Source organism: Pectinophora gossypiella, chromosome 17, assembly GCF_024362695.1.
Source record: "Pectinophora gossypiella chromosome 17, ilPecGoss1.1, whole genome shotgun sequence".
Lineage (NCBI taxonomy): Eukaryota > Metazoa > Arthropoda > Insecta > Lepidoptera > Gelechiidae > Pectinophora > Pectinophora gossypiella.
In genome coordinates, this window is record NC_065420.1 from 15,171,427 (window position 1) to 15,194,342 (window position 22,916).

The window sequence follows — 22,916 nt, forward strand, 5'->3', positions numbered from 1 at the left end:
GCAAATGTGAGTTCAAAAGTGGAATTTAGTATAATATTGAATATTAAATAATAATAATTATATGTTCTTTAATTCAGACATCACAGGGCCATATTTCGACGTACTTACAAAAAAACATCAACGTCAAAATTCAAATGAAGGATACTGTATCACAATAATAATATTAAACAATTTGTGTTACACGTGTGGAGGAATGGAGGTAGGTAGGATGTCTTGTAATATATCAGATGATAGCCTGAAGATTGGGTTGTGTATAAATAAACATATTTCCTTACAATTTGGTGGTTCGTTTTGATGGTAGGAAGTGTGTTTCGGGCAGGAGGGGCGGGAGGACGCGGTGGGCGTGGTGAAGGAGAACACGCCCCGGCGGCGGCCGCTGGGCGCGCGTTGGGCGTGGGCGGCGGCGGCGGCGGCGGTGGCCGCGCTGCTGCTGGTGCGCGCGCGCCACGACGCGCTGCCCGCGCCGCGCGACGAGCGCCTGGCGCCCGCCACGGCCTTCGTGGCGGCGCGGGCGCAGCGCCACCTGGGCGCGCTCACGGCGCTGGGCCCGCGCGTGGCCGGCAGCTACGAGAACGAGGTGGCGGCCGTGGCCGTGCTGCTGCGCGCTGTCAAGGACATCGCGCGCGCCGCCTCGCCGCACAACACCGTCGAGGTGGACCTGCACCGCGCCAGCGGCGCCTTTCCTCTCTCGTTCTTCGACGGTGCGTCTCTTGTAGTCCTTTTCGGTCGGTCCCTATTCGCCATCGACACGATAATCGTCGGCGTTATCGTAGTAATAAATATCGGGGTGAAATGAGGAAGCTCGGGCGGAGAGTGTCCGTTGTATGCGTATGTGGCATGATTGGCTGGAGCACGTGGTTGCAGGCATGACCAACGTGTACCGCGACGTGCAGTCGCTGGTGGTCCGCGTGGGCGGCGCGGGCGGCGGGGGCGGCGATAGTGCGCTGCTGCTCAACTGCCACTTCGACACGGTGCCCGGCAGCCCCGGTAACTATACTACGCGCACATTTATTTTACATTTGGGAGACCAACAACTCTAAAACAGTCTTACTAAAAATCTATAAAAACAATAAAATAATTTAAACTAAAAACTTACGTGCACAAAAGATTGAGATCAATTTTATTACACACCCCGGACACTTCGTACAAAACACTTCGTTTTACACAGACACTACATGTTGACGTACATCTGTGTATGTGACGTCTGAGGGACGCATACTACAATAGGGACCTAATTTAGCAAGCATGTCTTAGGTAGGTACTACTACCTACACAAGAAGCTTTTATAATTATCAGTTTATATAAATATGTTTTTAACACCGAACGGGTGTTATACAAGGTTCACAATAAAATGAATAAATAGGCACTACACTTCACTTAAATATTCACTGAACTAATTAATACAGTCATATTATTAAACCTAGTTCAGCCGCTGGTGGGGAACGGAGAGTTGCCGTTCTATACGTAGTATTAGTGCTTATTCTATGCTGCTGGCTAGCCAAATAAATACATTCTGCCAGTAGTCAACTTCATTTGCACATGCTAACTAAACAATAGTCGGCCTTATCGCTAAACGTCAATAAATAGGTCGGCGGTAAACGGCCCAGTTGTTGAGCGTTGGGCTCACGATCCGGAGATCCCGGGTTTGAAACCCGGTGGGGACATACCTATCACAAAGATCACCTGATTGTCCGAAAGTAAAATGATTCGTGTTTCGGCACGTTGAGCCGTTAGTGCCGGTTACTACTTACTCATGTAAGTAAGTAATCGTTACATGAGCCATGTCAGGGGCCTTTGGCGGCTCTAATTGTTACGAAATTTAGTATTACACTGCTATTGTGAAATTACTTTCATGACAGCCATTAAAATGACAACTTATAAATGCTGGAAACAGGTGTGAGACTAATTGCAATTTGTAATCAGCATGTGAAAGGCGTACTAAGTATAATAAAATCGAATGTGGTAGAACACCTAAGTACACCGTACAAAAAGAGTGATAATAAATAACCGGTTGAATTTCTTTTAGAGCGATCGGTGCGCGCCGAGCGTTCATTTCGTGGCCTAAATAATTGCACCCCGGGCATATTCATAGTGTTGATAACAGTTGAACACCAACACACGAATACACGAATACCAGTTGAAGTTAACGAATGTCACAGTAAAACATCGATTATAAACTAGGCAGTGATAAATGGCCCCGTCGGTTGTATTTGATCGTGGTGCTGCGAGCTGCGGCCCGGCAGCCGCGTTATCACCGGCCAGTGCCGCGCTGATAGCAGTAGCTTCATTTCATTCATTGTATGTACCTATAACAGCCGGGTACGGCTCGTTGTTACACAGTTGTATTCCAAAGATAAACGACTCTTTATAAAATTTTAGACAAAGTAGGGATTCTTTTAGTCGACACGTTTGATGACGGAATGCATCTTGTTGGTAGATGCCCTAGGCAGGAAGGTGATTCTCGTGGGTGTAAATTAGTAGGATACCAATGTAGTGCCGTCGGAGAATAGTGGGTCAATTATACGTGGTACAGCGAGCTGCGCTAACTGCTCAAATTGGAAGTAGATCGACTGCGAGGCACGCGCCGCTCATTAGCGACTGCGAATCATCGTTGCTTGATTGCAGAGTAGGTAATATGCGTTAACAATTATCTAATTATGTAGCGAGGAAATAGGCCAGGCCGGGTCATTCAGCGCGCCGGCGCTGCGACGCGGACGTGCATACAATCGCCGGAGGACGCTGCGGCCACGTCGACACACGTCACATACACACTTCTCTTACTGCTCTCCTAAGTATACATAATCTCACAAATCCAGTAAAATCTATTTCCCCAAAAATCCCTAATTAGTTCAATCCGCAGACGGCCAGACAAGCAGTGCCCCTCAAATATGTAGGTACCTAGGGATTAAGGCAGTCGAGTTATTTGTTTATACTGATCTTAGCTTAAGACCTGTTACCTGCCGCTAAATACCTGTTTGAGGTCACGATGTAAATTACATAGTGGTCCGTGGAATGCACGGGACTGTTGGCGACATATTGTAATAATGTGATACAAACCTTTGCAAGGATGTGGCCCGGAACCAATTAGGCGGAAATGTCCTACGTTCATAATTAGCTGAGGGTTTTATAAAAACTCGACATGCGTGTCACCGCGTATAATATGTCGGCCCTGGTACTGCGTGCCAACGTCGCCGGGGCCAGGTACAGCGTGTAACGCGTCCCGCGGCAGGCGCCAGCGACGACGGGGCGGGCTGCGCCGTGATGCTGGAGGTGCTCCGCGCGCTGGCGGCCAGCCCGCGGCCGCTGCGGCACCGCGCCGTGTTCCTGTTCAACGGCGCCGAGGAGAACATCATGCAGGGCTCGCACGCCTTCATCACGCAGCACCCGTGGGCGCGCTCCGTGCGGGCCTTCGTCAACATCGAGGCGTGCGGCGCCGGCGGCCGCGAGGTGCTGTTCCAGGCCGGCCCGCGCCAGCCCTGGATCATGGAGGTGTACGCCGCCACCGTGCCGCGCCCCTACGCCTCCTCCGTCGCGCAGGAGCTCTTCGAGAGCGGCACCATCCCCGCCGACACCGACTTCCGCATCTTCCGCGACTTCGGCAAGCTCTCCGGTGAGAACCCTCTAATCTAATATTTTTTTCGGGAGTTGTTCTTTTTTGATCTGATCAGTCACTAGAGATTTTTTTAGAGCATAACGTAAAATATGAACTTGTCTTTTTATGATTAAAAATGTTCCCCCAGGCGTGGACCTGGCGTGGAGCACCAACGGCTACGTGTACCACACGCACCTGGACACGGCGGACCGCGTGCCGCTGGGCGCGCTGCAGCACACCGGCGACAACGTGCTGGCGCTCACGCACGGTGCGGCCTGCCTCGCCTGCCTCGCCTCCCTGACGAACAATTGGCGGCAGGGAGAGGAACACCTAATTCGAAATATGGCGACAATATTTGACCAAATTATGTTTCAAGTAGTTTCAATCAACAGTAACATATTATTATACGTCGATAGTGTTTGAATGAATACTTGCTTACAATGTTTTATTTTACGTGCATAATACGCAGGTCTGCTGGCGAGTGAAAAGCTGGAGTTCTCCGGGGACGAGGACGAGGGTCAGCCGGTGTTCTTCGACGTGCTGGGGCTGTTCGTGGTGTGTGTACGGCCGCCGGCGGCCGCGGCTGCGGTGGCGGCCACGCTGCTGCTGCTGCTGCTGCGGACGCGGGCTGACGCCCACGACGCCCGGCGACAGCGTGAGTAGCAATGGCTTCACGTCCGTTAGAGGGGCGCGAGCCTTTCTCGCGGTTGCATCTCGCAAAAACGACTGGACGGATTCAAATGAAGTCTTTCAGTTTTATACATTAGGTGCTCGTCGATCAACATCTGCAATGGAAACCATCACGCTATACCTGTTCAGTGTTACCTCGGATTTACACAGGCGCGGGAATCACTAGCGTGATTTGAGTAAATGAATATATTGGCGCGTGCCGCAGTGTACGTGCCGGCGTCGGCGTGGCTGCGCGCGCTGGGCGCCATGGGCGCGCGGCTGGCGCTGGCGGTGGGCGCGGGGCTGGCGGCGGGCGCGGCGCCGGCGCTGCTGCTGCACGCGGCGGGCGCGCGGCTGAGCTACTACTCGCGGCCGTGGCTGCTGGCGCCGCTGTACGCGCTGCCGGCGCTGGGCGCGGCGGCGCTGGCGCTGCGGCGGCTGGCGCGGGCCGTGCGCCTGGGCGGCGCCGCGGCGGGCGGCTGGTGGGCGGCGCGCCTGGCCGCGGCCGCGCTGGCGCTGCTGTGGGCCGCGCTGCTGCTGCTGTGCGCCGCCAAAGGGCTGCGCTCCGGCTTCGTGGCGCTGCACTGGGCGCTGCTGCCCGCGCTGCTGGCGCAGCCCGCGCTCGTGCTGAGGGCCTCGGGTGAGCCGCCGCTATTGCCGTAGGAGGCGGGACGAATCCACTTACCCTCCTTGTCCGAGCACGCCCACACGTACGCACGGGGACACGCATACACACATACAATACGACACAAACACACATCAGCGCTCGTAAAAAGTGTCAAGTGTTAAACTCCTAACATTAACATTTAGTTTAGTCTATTGCAGTAGGTATGTTAAGAGTGAAGAAAGAGCTGAGCCTCCTGACACAGACTTTCTTACATTTTATGCAACGTGTACTAAACTGAAGTGAAGAATTTTCATTTTATTGTTTTTAGTATTATGTTTAAATAAATCGATTATTTCCGAAGGTGGTTTCCTAGAACACAGGTTACCCTGGTGTAGTTTCAGACCTCTACATTTTACGTCTCTTTGAAACGTATTGCATTATACGTATAACCATATGCGTCGTTGCAGAGGGCTGCAAGCTGGCGTGGTGGTGCGTGGGGTCGGTGGTGCCGATGCTGCAGACGTGGTACCTGGCGCTGGGCTCGCTGCACATGTTCGTGCCCATCACGGGCCGCGCCGGCACCGCGCCGCTGCCGCCCGACGTAATACTTGCTCGCACCACACTAGCCTCATACATATGAACACTATACACCTCACCGGGTTTAACAATATACTAACATCTCTACTGCCCAAGTAGTCGTTATCACATCACTTCTGGTGTTTAGTATAACATCCATCTCCCTATGACTCTACAAAGTTAGTATGTATAAGACGAGCCTGGATTTATTAGGGAGACTACCTATACGTTCAGGTTGCACACTTTTTTCTTTGATAAAATAATGACAAAAGCCCAAGCTATCTTCGATCTGTCTTGGGTTTCGTAGATAACCGATTAGATTGGTCGTCGAATGCGTGAGTGTTCGGCGTGCGGCGAAATGTCTGCGAGTATAGAAGGCGCGTTAGGAGTGTTACTGGTGAATACTACACTCGTTGAATCCTAACATATATAAAAAAATGATATTTGAGATGACGACTCTTCACACAAAAAACCTCATTTTTCTCAGACACTATACACTTTGACGTTATGGTACACTTTGTATGTGACGTCGCAGGCGTCGCAGGGCTGGCAATACCTAATTTAACCTGACATACTTAGATATGTACTTACTACAATTTACACAATAAGCTTTTATAATCGTCAGTCGATATCACAAATTATTTTCGAACAGTCTGGACGGGTTTTATAGGTTCACAATATACTTAAATAAATATAAGTTTAAAAACTGAAACTCGACTACGGAAAAATCACACTCTAAAAAGTATGAAACAAGAAAATAGGTACATAGCGGTCAAACACATCACCCTCCTTTTGAATCGCCGCAATCGGGTAATAGACACTCTCTTTATTTAAGAGCGCTCTGGTCGGTGGAGTAATCGCCTCCATTTTCATTACTCCATAGACACTACACTTCCCTTATCATCATCAGCCGTACGACGCCCACTGCTGGGCATAGGCCTCCCCCAAGGATCTCCACGACGATCGGTCCTGCGCTGCCCGCATTCAGCGGCTTCCCGCGACCTTCACCAGATCGTCGGTCCACCTTGTAGCGGGCCTACCCACTGAGCGTCGTCCGACACGTGGTCGCCATTCCAGAACCCTTCCGCCCCAGCGGCCATCGGTTCTCCTCGCTATGTGTCCTGCCCACTGCCACTTCAGCTTTGCAATTCTCCGAGCTATGTCGGTGACTTCAGTTCTCCTGCGGATCTCCTCATTTCTGATTCGATCCGGCAGGGAAATACCGAGCATAGCTCTCTCCATTGCCCGCTGAGCGACACCGAGCCTCCTCACGAGACCCATAGTAAGCGGCCACGTCTCACTGCCGTAGGTCATCACTGGCAACACGCACTGGTCAAAGACTTTCGTCTTGAGACACTGAGGTATTTTGGACGAGAAGATATTCCGCAGCTTCCCGAACGCTGCCCATCCGAGTTGGATCCGACGAGAGATCTCTTTCTCGAAGTTGGACTTACCTAACTGGATTATTTGTCCTAGGTAAATGTACTGGTCTACAACTTCGAGTGTAACGTTCCCAACCTGAACTGGAGTGGGTGCGACATGGTCGTTGGACATAATTTTTGTCTTTGCCATGTTCATGCTAAGACCCACTCGTTGGGATGCGTTACTGAGATGCTCGAGCATGGTGTTCAGGTCTTCCAGGGTCTCAGCCATTAGAACTATATCATCGGCAAATCGAAGGTTCGTCAGGTACTCGCCGTTGATGTTGATGCCAAATCCTTTCCAGTCCAGAAGCTTAAAAATATCCTCCAATGCAGCAGTGAACAGTTTCGGAGAGATGACATCTCCCTGTCTCACTCCTCGCTGCAGTTGGATCGGATTAGAGGTCTGGTTCTGTACTCGAACTGACATAGTGGCATTTTGGTAGAGGTCCCTTAGCACTTCGATGTACCTATGGTCCACTTGGCAAAAGAGTTGATATCTCGAGACATCGGTAATAGATATACTTAAGTACCTAAACAATGAATATGGATGTTTACAGTTTTTTCCTAACGTGTCTGTTTCTCGAAGATATACTTAAATGTAGCGATAATAATTTTACCATAATACATAACCGAGGAATATCCGTCGGGGGCTGCCTTTTCTATATGAAATTTAATAATATTGCAATATAATATTAATTTTAATAATATTGCAATATAAACGTTTCACACTAATATAGCAGCGCCTCCTAGTGAGTTAATATCATAAGACTTATCTTAGACCATGCACCATTCAACTACGAACCCATTGCTGAAAACCGCATTGAAATTGGACAATGCGTTTTAATATTATTGCAATACTATTTTTCACTAATATTGTAGCACCCTCTAGAAAGACGTAATTTTTATATTATTTGGGAACATGCAATAAGCTACCACGTACACATTGCCGAAAACAGAATTGTAATCGGACATTTCGTTTTGATTATATTGCAACATTGTTTTGCACTAATATTGTGGCACCGCCTAGTGAGTTACAGCCATGACACCTGTCTAAGAACATGAACTCATCAAACACAATCCCGTTATTGAAAACCGCCTTAAAATCGGATCATTAGTTTAAAAGATAGGTGGTAACGTTACTTTGCACAAACGCACACACAAACATATCTCACCCTAAACGCATATACCTGCTCCGTTCCGTCGTGGGTAATAAATGTAATTAAAATTATACTAACCGTAATTAACAACACTTTGCTTTACTTAATACATAACACACATAAACTGCCTATATACGTCCCACTGCTGGGCACAGGCCTCCCCTCAATCAACCGGAGGGGGTATGGAGCATACTCCACCACGCTGCTCCACTGCGGGTTGGTGGAGATATTTTTACGGCTAATAGCCGGGACCAACGGCTTAACGTGCCCTCCGAAGCACGGAATCATCTTACTTTTTCGGACAATCAGGTGATTCAAGCCTGAAAAGTCCTTACCAAACCAAGGACAGTCTCACAAAGTGATTTCGACAATGTCCCCATCGGGAATCGAACCCGGACCACCAGATCGTGAGCCTAACGCTCTAACCACTAGACCACGGAGGCTGTTTACTTAATACTACCTGATTATTGAGTGATGGGTACAACTTTATGAATTAAATGAGGATTAATTGGATGAATTTGATTCACTTGACCACACAATCCACGAGCCACTTATAGTCGATCTTGATTTTTCTTTAATCTTCGCCAATCACTTCGTATTAATTTAACTACAATTTATTGATTGTGATCTTCTCTGAAATCTGGCTCGAAGGACCATGAATATGCCTGATATGCCTTTTTACTGATTTTTAAGGGATTTAGGTAGCAATGAAACAGCACCGTGTTCGACGTAATTACGTGTAATCAATGGAACCGAAAAAAAAACGCCTGTCAAAAACAATTAACTAATAAAAACTATTGCAAATAAATTGCTATTATAAATTGAAGAGGCGTTTCGAATAATATTGACTCTAAACACTAATATTGTGGCGCCCCCTAGTGAGTTACAGACATGACACCTGTCTAATAACATGAATTTATCAAACACAAACCCGTTATTGAAAACCGCATCAAAATCGGATTATTAGTTTAGAAGATAATTAGTAACATTTCTTTGCACAAATGCACACACAAACATCTCTCACCCTAAACGCATATACCTGCTCCGTTCCGTCGTGGGTAAAAACACTGAAATTATTAATTTCATTCACATTATTTTTATATTAAGCCTAGGTAATATTATACTCCAAATTAATAGAACAAATATTCGTATCAGACAGTTGGCGTCCAATTTCAAAATTCGAACATATTTAAAATATTACTAATAAAAAATAAAACAAAGGTCCGCGCCTAGCTCTCACTATTAAAGAAAAAAGTAACACCGCTGGTGGAGTGCGAAGAGTTATCGTTTTATACGTATAGCTATTATATCCCAATTGAAGTAGTCTAGAAGTACACTCATCTTAAGTTAATACGCTCGTTGCTTCCTGAGATATAACTGTTTTAATGATATTTGGAATGCTTCTTTCGTACAGTAAAATACTTCCTTTTATACTGTTCCCACTGTCCAGGTGATGATGGCGCTGCTGACGGCGGCGCTGTCGCTGGCGGCGTGCTCGTGGCTGCTGCCGCTGCTGCTGGCGGTGCGCGGCGCCGGCACGCTCGCGCGCGCCGCGCTCGCCGTGGGCGCGCTCGGTGCGTCACTACACTACACTACACTACACTACACACTGTCACACCACACGGCGGGCTCGTGGCTGCTGCCGCTGCTGCTGGCGGTCGCTACACTACACACTCTACACTCTGTACACTAATATTGTGTTACACATTTTGTATTACGGCCTCCGTGGTTCAGTAGTTGGGTGTTGTGCTCATGATGTAGAGGTCCTGGGTTCGAATCCTGGTAGGGCAAATCACAAATATTTCTTTGTGATCCCTAGTTTGGTTAGGACATTGCAAAAATGGATACTGCATTCATCTGTTATGTCCGTTCGTTGAAATTAAGTTGGGTGCTATAAAGTGTATTCGATTTGATTATTTACAAAAGACCCTTGTGTGAAAATATTTTACTGGAATCGCTTTCTTTTCCCGGGTGTACCCATGTGGTATCATTCGGTGCTCACAATCCAAATAAATAAGGCGTGTGACGCAGCCGTGGCGCTGGTGCTGTGCACCCCGCTGGGCGCGCCGTACTCGGCGACGACCCCGCAGCGGTACATGGTGTTCCACACGCGGCGCACCACGCACCACGCGCCCGGCAACGTGACGCACGAGGACCTCTACTGGGTGCCGCACCTCGACGCCAACACGCCCAGCTCGCTGAAGGACCACGGTACGAGTCGCCGTAGAGAGGTGGAGCTTCCCGTAGAGTGTGTGACGTGCTAACACACAAAATAACAACAAAAAATAAATAACAACAAATGTGTCTGTTTTTAAGTGTAAATGGCCTAAGCTGTGCAAGCGTGATGCGCTTTTAGCCTTCTTTTTTTTCTCATTTAAGATATCTTTGCTGCAGTTAATTTTGCATGCCGTTGTCACCTATAATTAGGGTAACAATTACTCTTGTTTATGTATAAGTAACTTGTAATGTATTTATTGTTGTTAACTCTGTTGGTGACGATGAATAAATAAATAACCCGCCCCCGCCCGCAGTGCCGCTGCTGGCGCAGGCGGCGTGGCGCCCGCAGGAGTGCGGCGCGTGGCCGTACTGCGGCGCGCCCTACTGCCTGCCCGTGGCGGCGCTGGTGGCGCGCGGCTACTGGGCCGCGGCCGGCCCGCCGCCGCTGGCCGCCGCCGTGGCGGCGCGCCTGCAGCCGCTGGGCCCGCGCCTGGCCGCGCTGCATCTGCACATCACAGGTACCGTGGCGCGCTCGCGCTCCTACGCTGTGGGGCCCCGTAGTCGGCTCGAAGCATGTCAAGTCGAAAGAGTCCGTCCGTTGAATGAAACTTCATAAAATTTTCTTTCTTATGCCACTCTGAATTCCCGCCCGTTTTCGAGCTCCGAGCTTCGGAAAGGTGACGACACGAGAATGATTTTTTTCGATCGCAAATGCTGCCGAGCTGAGCCTGGACGACCTTCCGTTAAGAGGCGTCCATTACGGCTCGGCGTCCCAAATAATTCCCAAAAAAGCGACAGGATCCGTCAGATCCAGTTCCTTATTTTTTACAATAACAAAATCTACACACTGGACAGCATAAAATAAACCCATTTTGTTTCATTTTCATTCGGTAGCAGGGGCCCCACCGGGTAAGAGCAGGTACTCTTTCAATTTAGTTCAGTCGACGAGAACTGCGAATTGGAGTGAAACTTTTTCGATTTCACGTAGACTTGAATGTTTTTCGGGCGCACGTCTAAAGCGTGACGTCCCGTGCCGCCGCACGAGCCGTAACTAGCGAGGGCGCCCGCAGGCCCGTCGCACGTGGTGGTGGTGGTGGCGCCGGCCGAGGGCGCCGAGGTGTCGTGGGCCAGCGCGCTGGGCGGCCCGCCGCAGCCGGGCGCGGCCTGGGGCCGGCGCCGCACCTACTTCCTGGCGCTGCACGACGCGCTGCGGCCCCGGGCCTGGAACCTCACGCTGCACATACAGGTACGCGGCGGCCTGCCCCGCCTCGCCGGCCCGACCGCGCCTGCCCTGATACATGCTGTGTCCCCAGCACTCGTTCGAGACCCCGCCGGCGGAGTGGGCGGCGCTGTCGGTGGCGGGCCACGGCATGTCTGCGCCGCGGGCGCCGGAGCACGAGGCGCTGCTGGCCCGCATGCCCGCCTGGACCGCGCCCTCGGGCTGGCCCGTACACCTGCACCTGCTGCGCGTGTGACTCGCGGCCCTTCCCTAAACTACCGCACTGTTTAGCGTACGTAAACTCCCGATTCGAATCCTTACGTGTTTATAAATTACACGTTCTAGTCGCACGGTTGTTTCTGTATGCGCCAGATGAATACCGGTCTAACCTCTTGCTGATAAATATGACGTTGTAAGTGAGTAGTGATGTAGTATAATCCGCTGGAAACTTCCAAAGAAGTTAGATGCACTTAGAAAGAAACAATAAATTGTGATTATTACATGATTGATAGTGGCGACGTGAGGTTTACTCATAATTAAATAAAATAACTCGAGGTTTGCGTTAGTCTATTGTGTCAACACAGCGATGCCTTATTTACATTAAGCATGTGTTGTACATGGTGTACATAAACATATCTCTGAATATTAAAATATAACGTATGTGCGCGTTTCGGACAGCTGGAGAGCAGCTATAGTTGTGTTTACCTCATTCTTATTCTTAGCTGGGCAAGATCGTTAATCCGTTAACAGTTAATTGACGAAGTTCATATTTCCAGTAACGGATGAATTATACTTTAAAGATTGTTAACGAACTCATTAATTTCCATTAATTAATGGTGCGGCCTTCCTTGCAGGATATATACGTATTAGTAAACATGTTCATTAGATGTAATATCGATGTACCTTTACGTGCTGTAGTCGAACGTCCTTGTTCGATGGCCAAAGATGTTTTACACGCAAGCGAGCCTCCCGCCCACGCGAATATGTTGATAATTATGAAGGGAAATATTTATTTTCAGTCAGATAAGAAGTCACATATGAAGATAGGCGAATGACTGTATTAATTTATAATTTTGTTTAGAAATATTGTAATATAAAAATTATAAGTTATAAAGTTAAGTTTATCACTATTAATTACAATCCGTAAATAAATATCAATTTATTTAAAAAATATATTACGAACTCTAATGAAAACCCCTTCTTGTATTATTTTATCAAGTCTGGCGTAAATTAATACTTAATAATCATTAACGTTAAGTTGCGTTAAATCTTCCAAAGTTAACTAACTCTTTTATTAACGGATTAGCGATTAACAAAGCTACTTGATTAACGGTGCCCAGCTTTTTCATAAAAATGATATATAGTTATTAATGTTATTATATAGTAGTGCGTGCGCGGTATGACGGCGCACCGTGTGTGAGGCTACAGCCTCGAGTTGACATGTACGTGTAGGTATAGCGCCGCACTTCGCGACACTTGTGGGGTCCATTTTTTGGACCTGACGAAAGTTGTGACAGTAGTTAAGTATTATTATACAATATAATAAATACATCACTCAAAGAGTCTTAAATCAGGGCATACACAAAAGTCAATTTAAATGGCGACAGTAACTTAGCGAGCGCGATATCGCTGTAGACAAACAATGGTGTTTGCCGTTTTAACCCCCAAAAAATAGTTTTAAACTGTTGAAAACTCGCCTACAACGATAAAAGAAGTCTGTCTTAAACTTCATTTTGGGAAATTTTTGGTCACCTGACGTCATGTTTCGTTTTAATTAGTTTATAGAATATCAATAGAAAGTACCCACGACGGACCAACTAGAACTAAACACGCGAAGTATATTATTATCAATAACAGTATATTACACATTCAAAAATTCTTTACGAGTGTAAAGCTCACTTGTGCCTTTGACGTAATTACACATTATTGGAAGGATCTGGGAATATAAAACAGACATCGTTTTAAGGTTGGGGCATTAGTTCTATAAGGAAAAACATATCGTTAAGTAGGTAGCTACAATCCCTTTTAATTTTTATTTAACCAAAGCGCAAGATCAGGCTTCAGACAAGGCAGATTGTTTTGTATTAATGTTTTCTTAGGTAAATACTTGGGTAAATACCCAATAACATATATTAGACAATTTATGTTTATAAGAAAAAATAATACTATTATTATAATGTGATGTCGTTCTGCTATTTTATGTGTGTTGTATTTAGAAACTTATGGCAGACTATCGTGTCGATGAATTTTCGAACAGTAAGAAATGTTTCGTAGTACTCCGTCCGGCGTGCACTGCACGGTCAGTTCCGCGGTACATGTCAGCGCTAATACAACAATAGGCCTTACCAAGTGACAAGTTACATTATGCATAAGAGCATATTATGCCGTTTTATTTTCTGTGATGTAACCAACGCTTTTTTGTTACGTTATGTAATAAAAAAATAAATCGTTACAATTGTTTCATTTACTTAAATACCTATTCTATCTATCTAAAATGATTGATATCACGTGGTTTCCAGGATTTACCCGGTGGATTTTTGCCCGGTGAACAAGCCCCAAAAAAGGTTTTGGATATGACTAAAATAAAATCAATGTTTCGGTAAATCAGACAAAAGGGGTATGAACCTTTCTGGCATATCTCAGTGGCGCCACCTGGCGGACGTTTCAAAACTGCGGCGCACGGTGAAACCTGTGCAAATCGATAGGGGACACTTGTCTGAACAAAAAAGCTTTAATGGACCTATGCTCTAAAGTGTCACGTTTTCAAGATATCTAGCTTGAAAGTTACGAAAAGTGTCGTATGGATAAATCGATTTTACTCTTTATCTATATACAATCGTAATATAGTGACAAAGTGATTGATTATACATGAAACATTATTTAATATACAACATATTTATCTTATTGAAAAATTGAAATTAATAAATACTTGCAACAACAGTAATGGTTTTTGTCTTTGCTACATTATTATAGAAAGTACATAGGTACTTAACTGTGCACACCTTATCTAACGTTACTAATTGCAAACTGAGTTTATCAGTTTGTGTTATGTATGATATAGGCGTCATTTACTCCTTAACTTGATTTTACTTGACACAACGACAGGATCTAATGAAATATAAAATAAAGTTTTCATTTTTATATACGCAATGCGCTTAGTGCGGCATCATTAGTACTCGTTAAAAAGCAAAATAAATTCTCGAAGTTTAAGAAATCTGTGTAAGAGAAACAAAATGGTGAACTTATTAACTGCCATTTTGCTTTCTCGTTTAATTCCAGGAACTACGAAAATGGAGGTCCTTTGTTTAAAGTTGCACGAATTTCTATTGTTTCGGCGGAATCAACAAGGATAGCGAATAGCCATACAATAAGTGTGAGTGAGACAACATCATAAAATAAATACAATAGGACGATTGGCAGCCGGGTGAACTTTCAGTCAGTTTGCCACTTTCATCTTCAACGTGCGCACGCGCTTTTCTCTGTTCTGAGACTTTATCCTGTTCATTCTGTTGTATTTGTTACCACTGTTGAGTTTGTTAATATTCCTCTTGAGTTTGTTAGTATTTTTGTTGACTTTGTTAGTGTTATTGTTGAATTTGTTGTTGTTGTCTTGGCAAGATGTCCAGTCATGTTGGTGCCAGGCAATGTTTTTTTTTTATGGTGTAAGCACTGTTCGTGGCCCGCGCCGAAGATCTCGGCGTCCTATACAGTCTTACTTGACAACTGAAGATTATATTGCTAGGCACCCCAACATCCTGAATTATGCAAGTACCTAATCTTATTTGAACATTGAAAAATTAAAAATCTCAGTATGCAGTGTATCTGGTATCTATATTATAGTCCCTGGTCAGTATAATACATAAAATGACAATGTATAATTCGGCTCGTTTCTCAATCGTGCTTTTCATAATCGAAATGTCATATGAAAAAAATTCGTGTATGGAAATAATATATCCTACTTTATCGAAGCTCTTTCATTATGTAGCGTCTTAGACGAAGTAATCAAAGCAAAACATTAGATAGGTCACCAGAGATAGGTCTTACGCCAAGCGTATCACTTGTGTTCAAGACTTACGCTTTCAATAGATTTTATAGCCAACTATTACCACTTAATTATGTATAATAAATGATATTTGCATTTTTTTGTAACAGTAGAGAGTGATCAGTTCATATTAATGCAAGCACAACGGTCAGGCTGTTTTTTCATCTGACATGTGCTACGTTGCTAGGTTTAATATCCACCAATCAGATAATTGGGTCTGATTCTGATCGGCACAATGAACCCGATTTTAGGGTATGCAACGTAGCATCTAGCATGTTACTGGTGGAAACGCAGTCTAAATGTGACGTACTTACTTCATTATTGATGGAACAGTATTATTATCGTTTCCAGCTAACGACGCAATACCGAATATGCCACATTTAAAAGAGGAAGTGAGGATTGCTTGCGCCCTAATAAATGCCTTCGGAAAACGGGTGACAGATCACCCACTCGTAAATGAAATAATCAACGATATATACCTTAAGCACGACGCCCCAAACTATCTGTGCGAGTTAGTAATACAAAACAATTTAAATCAACGCAGAGCCGCTTTCCAAGCTATAAACTCAAGTGAAGGCTTTCAACAGTTTCCCATCTTATCATATGAGGATCTGTTGATAATGTCTCTGGGACCGTATCAAGTGACGCAGGCAAGAAGCTACTATGGCGAACACCTAAAAGAAAACGGAAGGTTTTTCATTGAAGTGTATGAAGATTTTGCAGTTGAGTATAATTTAAATCAATACAACATAGTAGTCTGTGATCCTTGGCTGACAAGAGCTAAAATACACTCGAGGCACCAGAGCAACAGAATTTATTTTGTATATATCTTGCTAAATAATAGTTGGAAAACAGAAATAAACTTGTCGGTCACTATTGCAGCTGTATAGTTGGAAAACGGACACTCGGGTGCTGTGCTCATGTCATGTGCATAGTTTGTTATATGCGATGGGCTCGGCACCAAGAAATCCCCATTCAACCCCCTGCTGCCTTTTTAGATCAAGTTATTATATCTGATGAAGAAGAAGATTGATTATTCAAGAAGACTGATTCATTATCCTAATAGGTACGAATTTGTATAAACTAGGTGTGTTCCATACACTGCTGTAAAGTAGTCCTAAAAGCGAATTTTCACACCCCACCTGCTTTCACTGTGATTAGACATTTAAGCTGGCTTTCATTCAATAAACATAAAAACTCAAAAAGTGTGAAATTGTTAGACAGTCATAGCAAATAACTTTGAGCGTGATTACCACGAGAATAAGTCATGAGCTGTACATCTCACGACTCGTTTCTGGATTTCTTTTAAGTTACACATAAAAGTAAGTTATAAATATTTATTTCATCTATTTTCTATTTATTTATTTTTCAATAAAGTAAATATGTGGTATATTAAACACTAATATTCCATGCATAATCACTTAGTCACTATATTCCAATTGCATATAAAAGTAAAATCGATTTGTTCATACAACACTTTTCGGAACTTTCAAGCTAAATATCTTGAAAACGTGACGCTTTAGAGCATAGGTTCATTAAAGCTTTTTTGTGCAGAAAAGTGCCCCCTATCGATATGCACAGGTTTCATCGTGCGCCGCAGTTTTAAAAATCCGCTAGGTGGCGCCACCAGGTTATGCCAGCCTCCATCCATAGTGAAATGTTCAATGCCCTTTATTGGTCATTAAATCTAAAATATAAGTTCCTTATGAACATCTCGATACCGCGTTTTAATTCGGTACAGCGCCATCTAGCGATCGTCTTACGGACTAATTATAAGTTAATAAGTTTAACCTTTTACAAACTTAGACACCCGATTAATGACAATCAATGGGACTTAAACATAGACGCGTCTAGGAGAGGAGGTCCTCTACCTACCCCTTCAGGGATACAGACGTGATGCCATGTAAAAATATAGATTTTCCTGTGGATTGGAGGCACCTATATTGTATATCTCCAAATGGTCCGACTTATCAAAGTCCAGTTCTGATAATAAAGGGATCCTTGGGGAATTAATGAAATCAAAAAAATAATTTAACGGCAGGATCAAATATGTATAGAAATCAAAACCTATATTGCGTCTCTTTATATTGATCAGCATAATAATGGGTGAAAGATGTATTATGCCTGGGTGTAATAACAAGGATCATCATTTATATCCAAAAACAAAGATAAAAGATGCATACTATGAAAGGACCAAGTATTATATTATGTCTGTTATCCAACGAACTCAGCGCCATTTATATTGTTTTTGGAAAGTCCCTCTTCATTAGCATAGACCAAAAACATAGCCACCACCAAAACACACGTGGCAGTCTTGCTGTTCTTGTGCTGTTCACTCATTTTTTATAGACGAGACTGTAATCCGTGGAGAGCCTTTGCCGATTATTATTGTAAAAAAGAAAAATAATAACAATGACAGGTGTCACATTGACAAGTTAACCATAACCAGGCTTTTTGGCGGGATACGGGAACGGGACAGTTGCTTTCTTCATTGAATAATTTAAATAATTAATACGAAGTGGTGTTTTGTGGTTTATGATCGCATTAAGTTAGTCGGAAAATATTCGCGACAGTGTTATTATATCGGAGTATTCAGTATTCAATAAACAAAGTGTATCTACCTATTTTCGCTTCGTGCCAACAAGCCGCTTCATAACTCGAAAGTTTATGCGGACTCTTGAGTTAATTCGTCTGGGGTTCGGAGTAGGAGTCTGCTCCGAGGGTGGGGGCTTAGGTTTCATCATCATCACCTTGCATCATTTCATTAATCATCAAGAAAAAAATACCTAAGACATGGCTGTATGGGCATAGTTCCCTTTGCCTTACCCTTCGGGAAAACCAAAACAAAAAAAAAACTTACAATCCCATATTGGTTTTGCAGAAGTCGTCAATTCGTCATTTTGTTGACAGAAAATTTTATTCCATTATTAGTCGCCTTCGTTTTGGTCATTCTAGACTTAATTCACACCTTTATCGTATGAGGATGGCAGACCATGCCCACTGTGATTTTTGTGACTCACACGAAGAACAAACTTTGTCTCATATCATCTTTAATTGCTCATCCTTTGGCATTCAGCGCCTTCTGCTAATGGATGAATTGATTAGTTTGTATGAAAATCCTGAATCAGTCCCGCGTCTTCTTCAGGATTTATTAAGAAATCCATCTTCGTATTTGGGTTTGTACAGATTTATCACAAGTACAGTAAAAGACCTGTGAATATGTAAATGACTCGCGACTCGCTTGTAAAAGACAAGTTCTTTGCGAATATTTTCTTTGTAAATATTTCTTTGTAAATAATAGACATTGATTTGACATTCTTTGATGTATAAGTTGTATTGTGAATATAACTGAAGACATTAATGAAGATTACCTACTGAAGACGTTACTACTCAAAAATGACAAAAGCAAAATGATATCACTGAAGACATTATTTATCGGATTATACTTGAAGCTTTTGCATACAACTTTTGGATGGTAGCTGGTATCCTTAACTCAGTTTTAAAACTTTTAGGGATAACAGCTGACTCATAGCAATTATCTCACAGCCTGTAACTACATATTTATAAATGTAAACATATATTGTCATATATTTAAGGCTTTAATGGTACAAAATAAAGATATTATTATTATTATATTATTATTATAAAATTGAAAACTAAGGACGTTACCTGACACCTGAAGAGTGAAGACTGAAGACATTTTCTGGGTGCTTCTCCAAAAAAGATCAAGATCACCAAAGACTAGGCTGTATGGGCTAAGTTCCCTTTGCCTGCCAGAATGGGCAAATAATCAAAAAAAAAAACCAACAATAAAATTCTAACCTCAAACGCGCGCGATTCGCGAAACCGACCCCCCAAACAGACAAATAGACAGATGAAGTGTTTAGCCTGGTTTAAAAGCAATAACCTCTTGTCCAGTTAAGAAATGTAAGGTATTTAGAGTAGCAAACTTGACAATAACCTGTTAGAGCTCGTGAGCAAGAGTATGTTTGCAGGTGTTTGCCGGCGCCGGACGGCGAGCTGCTGCGGCGCGCGTTGGATCTGGAGGCGGCGGCGCGGCTGAGAGCTCGCTGGCTGCGCGGCGCCGCGCTCAACGCCGCCTTGCTGCTGGCGCTCGCTGCAGACCTGTAAGTAACTCATAAACTGAATGATTCTTGATCTAAACTTGACTGTTGTATAAGACTATTGAGATGTTGCTTGCCTTCTGTATGCTGGTGTAATGTATAGGTGATCTTTTATCCATTGTATAAACAATGTAAATAGGCAAGGATGTTTTTAAAATAGCTATACCTGTGTAACTCTTAACTACATAAGTAGGTATCTTTCTTACAAACACTACATACCTTTTTTTAATTATTTGTATTTTCAGACATGCAAGCAATAAATTATATGTTTGTCCAAAAATAAATTGAATGCTTAGCATTCTGGGCATGTAGTGCAAGTTGACTATCTTATGACATTTCTAAAATGCCAGTTTACCTCTGGTTACATATGCTGTGCCTTATTATGTATTTTGTATCATAATTATATTTTTTAGTTATTGGTCAATATAAAAACTAGGGAGGTTTTTTAGCATTCCTGCTTAAAATTGATGTGTTTTCTATAAAATTTATGCCTGTCAATTATTCGTCACTTTCCTTTTCGGCAGATAAGAAAATGACAGGTATAACTTAAAATAAAATTGCATAGTGTCTACAGTAATCAGCACCAATAGTATAATAACTTGAACTGTAGTATTTGTATGGCAGGTCGTGCAAGTGCGCGGGCTACACGTCGGCGCTGCACTGGGTGGAGCTGGCGGCGGCGGGCGTGGCGGGCGCCAACCTGCTGCGCCTGGCGCTGGCGCTGCTGCGGCCCGCGCCGCCGCCGCTGCCGCTGCGCGCCGCCCAGCGCCGCCTGCTGGCCCGCGCCCGCGACGGTGCGTACCCGCTCACCGGCCCAGCTGGCGCCGCCCATCTCCCGACTGACCCCATCTCCCTCTTCTCTCCCGCAGATTCCTTCCCGGCGGTGGAGGAGAGCTTCGCCCCGGAGAGCGCGCACTCGGCGTCGAGCGCGTCGTGCCCGTCGGACGAGCTGTCGCTGTCGCTGTCCCCGCGCCGCGAGTGGCGCCCGCCGCCCTCGCCGCCCTCCCCGCCGCCCGCGCACGACGCGCTGGCGCCCGAGCGGCCGCCGCGCGACCGCTTCATCGCCGACCGCCGCTCGCTCGCCGACTACCTGCAGTGAGTGTCGCCCGGCCGGACGCCCGGCGCGGCGCCGGCCTGGCGCTGACTTGTGTTCTCCTCGCAGGGCCTATTCGGAGCGGCAGGAGCCGCCCGCCGCGCCCGGCGCCGGCTGCTGGGTGCCGGCCGCGGCGCCTGCGTACCAGCTGGCGGCCGTGGACGCGGAGGCGGGCGCCGACGAGGGCGCGGCGGGCGCCGACGCCCTGGCCGCCGCCTGGGCGCGCCTGCACCTCGACCCGCAGCGCCTCACGCAGTTCAACCTCAACCTGCGCCTCGTGAGTACCTGCCGTCAGTATCGCGTTCGGTAGACGCTCGCGTTCGGCAGATTTAATATAATCGAACTGAACATCGTACGGCAGTGGCTGCACGTGACGATCCTGTCGCGGCTGGTGCGCGAGATGGCGGCGGTGGACGTGGCGCTGGCGCGGCTGGGGCTGGGCGCCACGCTGGGCGAGCTGGCGCCGGAGCGGCTGCGGGTGCTGGCGCGAGCCCCGCAGGCGCCGCCCTCGCTGGCGCAGCTGCTGCCCTTCCTCGAACCCTTCCCGAACCAGCGCTACGTGGTGCGCCGCATCCGCGAGCTGGCCAGCGGCGGCTGCCTCAGCGAGTACCGCTGGAACGGGGGCGGGGCCGACTGGGACGAGGGCGAGCCGTGCGACGCCGAGCTGGTGCTGCACCTGTTGGCCACGTACCTGGACTCGCAGCTGCCGGCGGCGGCGCCGGGGCTGCGGCCCTTCAGCGCGGCGCACATCTCGGCGGCCCCGGCCCCGCCGGCGCGGCCGCTGGCGCTGCACCGCGTGTCGCTGCGGCCGCCGCACTACGTGCTGGCGCTGGGCGCCGACACGCTGGAGCTGGCCCGCGGCCGCAACAACCTGCTGCACTCGCTGCTGGTGTTCCTGGCGGCCGCGGCCCGCGCGGAGCCCCCGGCGCTGCGCCGCGTGCACCTGGGCCCCGCCGGCCTCAACATGCTGTGGATCATCGGCCGGTGATCGCTCCGCCGCTACTCGATTGTGTAACAACTTGTCGATCCTTCCCATAAGACTGAATTAAAATAAATATTCTTTTTCTGACGACCCGACAAACTCGTTTTTGTCTCTAAGCTATATTTTGTAAAAGCAAATTCATGCAAATGTAAATATGATTCAAAAGAAAATGTCAAACTATACTATCCTGCAACAGAGAGCTGTTCAACTATTAGGTACACTAAGCACGCCTCTCCGTGACGTGATAGTAACAAAGAGTATACAAATCTCTATGTTTTCGAATTTGCGACAAATCTGCAATAAGTCACGTCAAGAAACAAAAATAAACCTAAGTATTAATTAAGTATGTTATATAACTGTATAATTAATCTGTAATATTTGATAAACATTAAAAGCGTCATAAAATTTTGTATTTTATTTTAACCTTTTTAGGTAAAGAAACATGTTGACTTTTTGAAGTGATGCTGGAATAAAGATTTTGTAGGCGCTGGCACAAAAAATCTCTTGCAGGCGTGTCGAGGAGTTCTGATATTTGGCGACAAAAGAGATCATTGGATTTCGGCCCAGAAGTGCCGGCCAAAATATAATTTTGCTATATTCCGTTAGATCTTATCCGTCTGAGCATTTATTACTATGGCGCCAAAGCTGTAGGAACAAAATATTCTCGGTTTTATTCGAATTAAAAAAACCCTGAATTTTTCATACATTTTTGGTGAAAATGTGAAGTGACTGCCAAGAAACAATATTGGTACTTATTCGTTTGATCATTATTATTGGACTTTACGTTTTTAGTTTTTATGTGAAAAGTGCCGGTCAGCAAAAAACACATTCAAAGCTATCGAGAAGATACCTGTAAACATTATTCACTATGACAATAAAACTGTAATTTGGCGTTTGTTGGATTAAAAAAATCTCGATTTTTGACTTATTTTGTTAAAAAATAAAACATATTCAAATTCAAAAATATCTTTATTCAATAGGTAACACTTTACTTACACTTTGAATCGTCATTTTTTACATAACGAACGACTCATCAGTCTTAAACTACTGCAGCTTCTTACAACCAGAATAGCCGGGGAAAAGAAGCTGCAAGAAAAACCTCGGCACAGGGCTCTTTACTTTCAAAAACATAAAATATTGTTATAGAATTGAGTGCCCATTGTCATTTCGACAATTATTTTTTTACTGTGTAGTCTGAATCCCGATCCGTGATG

The 22,916-nt window shown here is 45.5% G+C and overlaps 2 protein-coding genes across 2 annotated transcripts; both read left to right on the forward strand.

Annotated features, from left to right (window-relative positions):
* Window positions 1-427: 427 nt before the first annotated feature.
* On the forward strand, window positions 428-13,917 carry LOC126374649 (endoplasmic reticulum metallopeptidase 1-like; the record flags this gene model as incomplete). The annotated part of the gene is made up of 12 exons (XM_050021340.1): window positions 428-701; window positions 865-987; window positions 3,230-3,610; window positions 3,741-3,860; window positions 4,062-4,247; window positions 4,488-4,901; window positions 5,336-5,469; window positions 9,476-9,599; window positions 10,057-10,236; window positions 10,557-10,760; window positions 11,313-11,488; window positions 11,556-13,917. Coding segments are annotated over 12 exons (2,478 nt in total), but the record flags the coding sequence as incomplete, so codon positions are not given.
* A 5,396-nt stretch (window positions 13,918-19,313) lies between these two features.
* On the forward strand, window positions 19,314-22,049 carry LOC126374658 (transmembrane protein 209). Its single transcript, XM_050021349.1, has 6 exons — window positions 19,314-19,430; window positions 19,499-19,630; window positions 20,252-20,421; window positions 20,497-20,722; window positions 20,790-20,997; window positions 21,082-22,049. Coding segments are annotated over exons 1-6 (1,365 nt in total). The 5' UTR covers window positions 19,314-19,428; the 3' UTR covers window positions 21,709-22,049.
* Window positions 22,050-22,916: the final 867 nt, after the last annotated feature.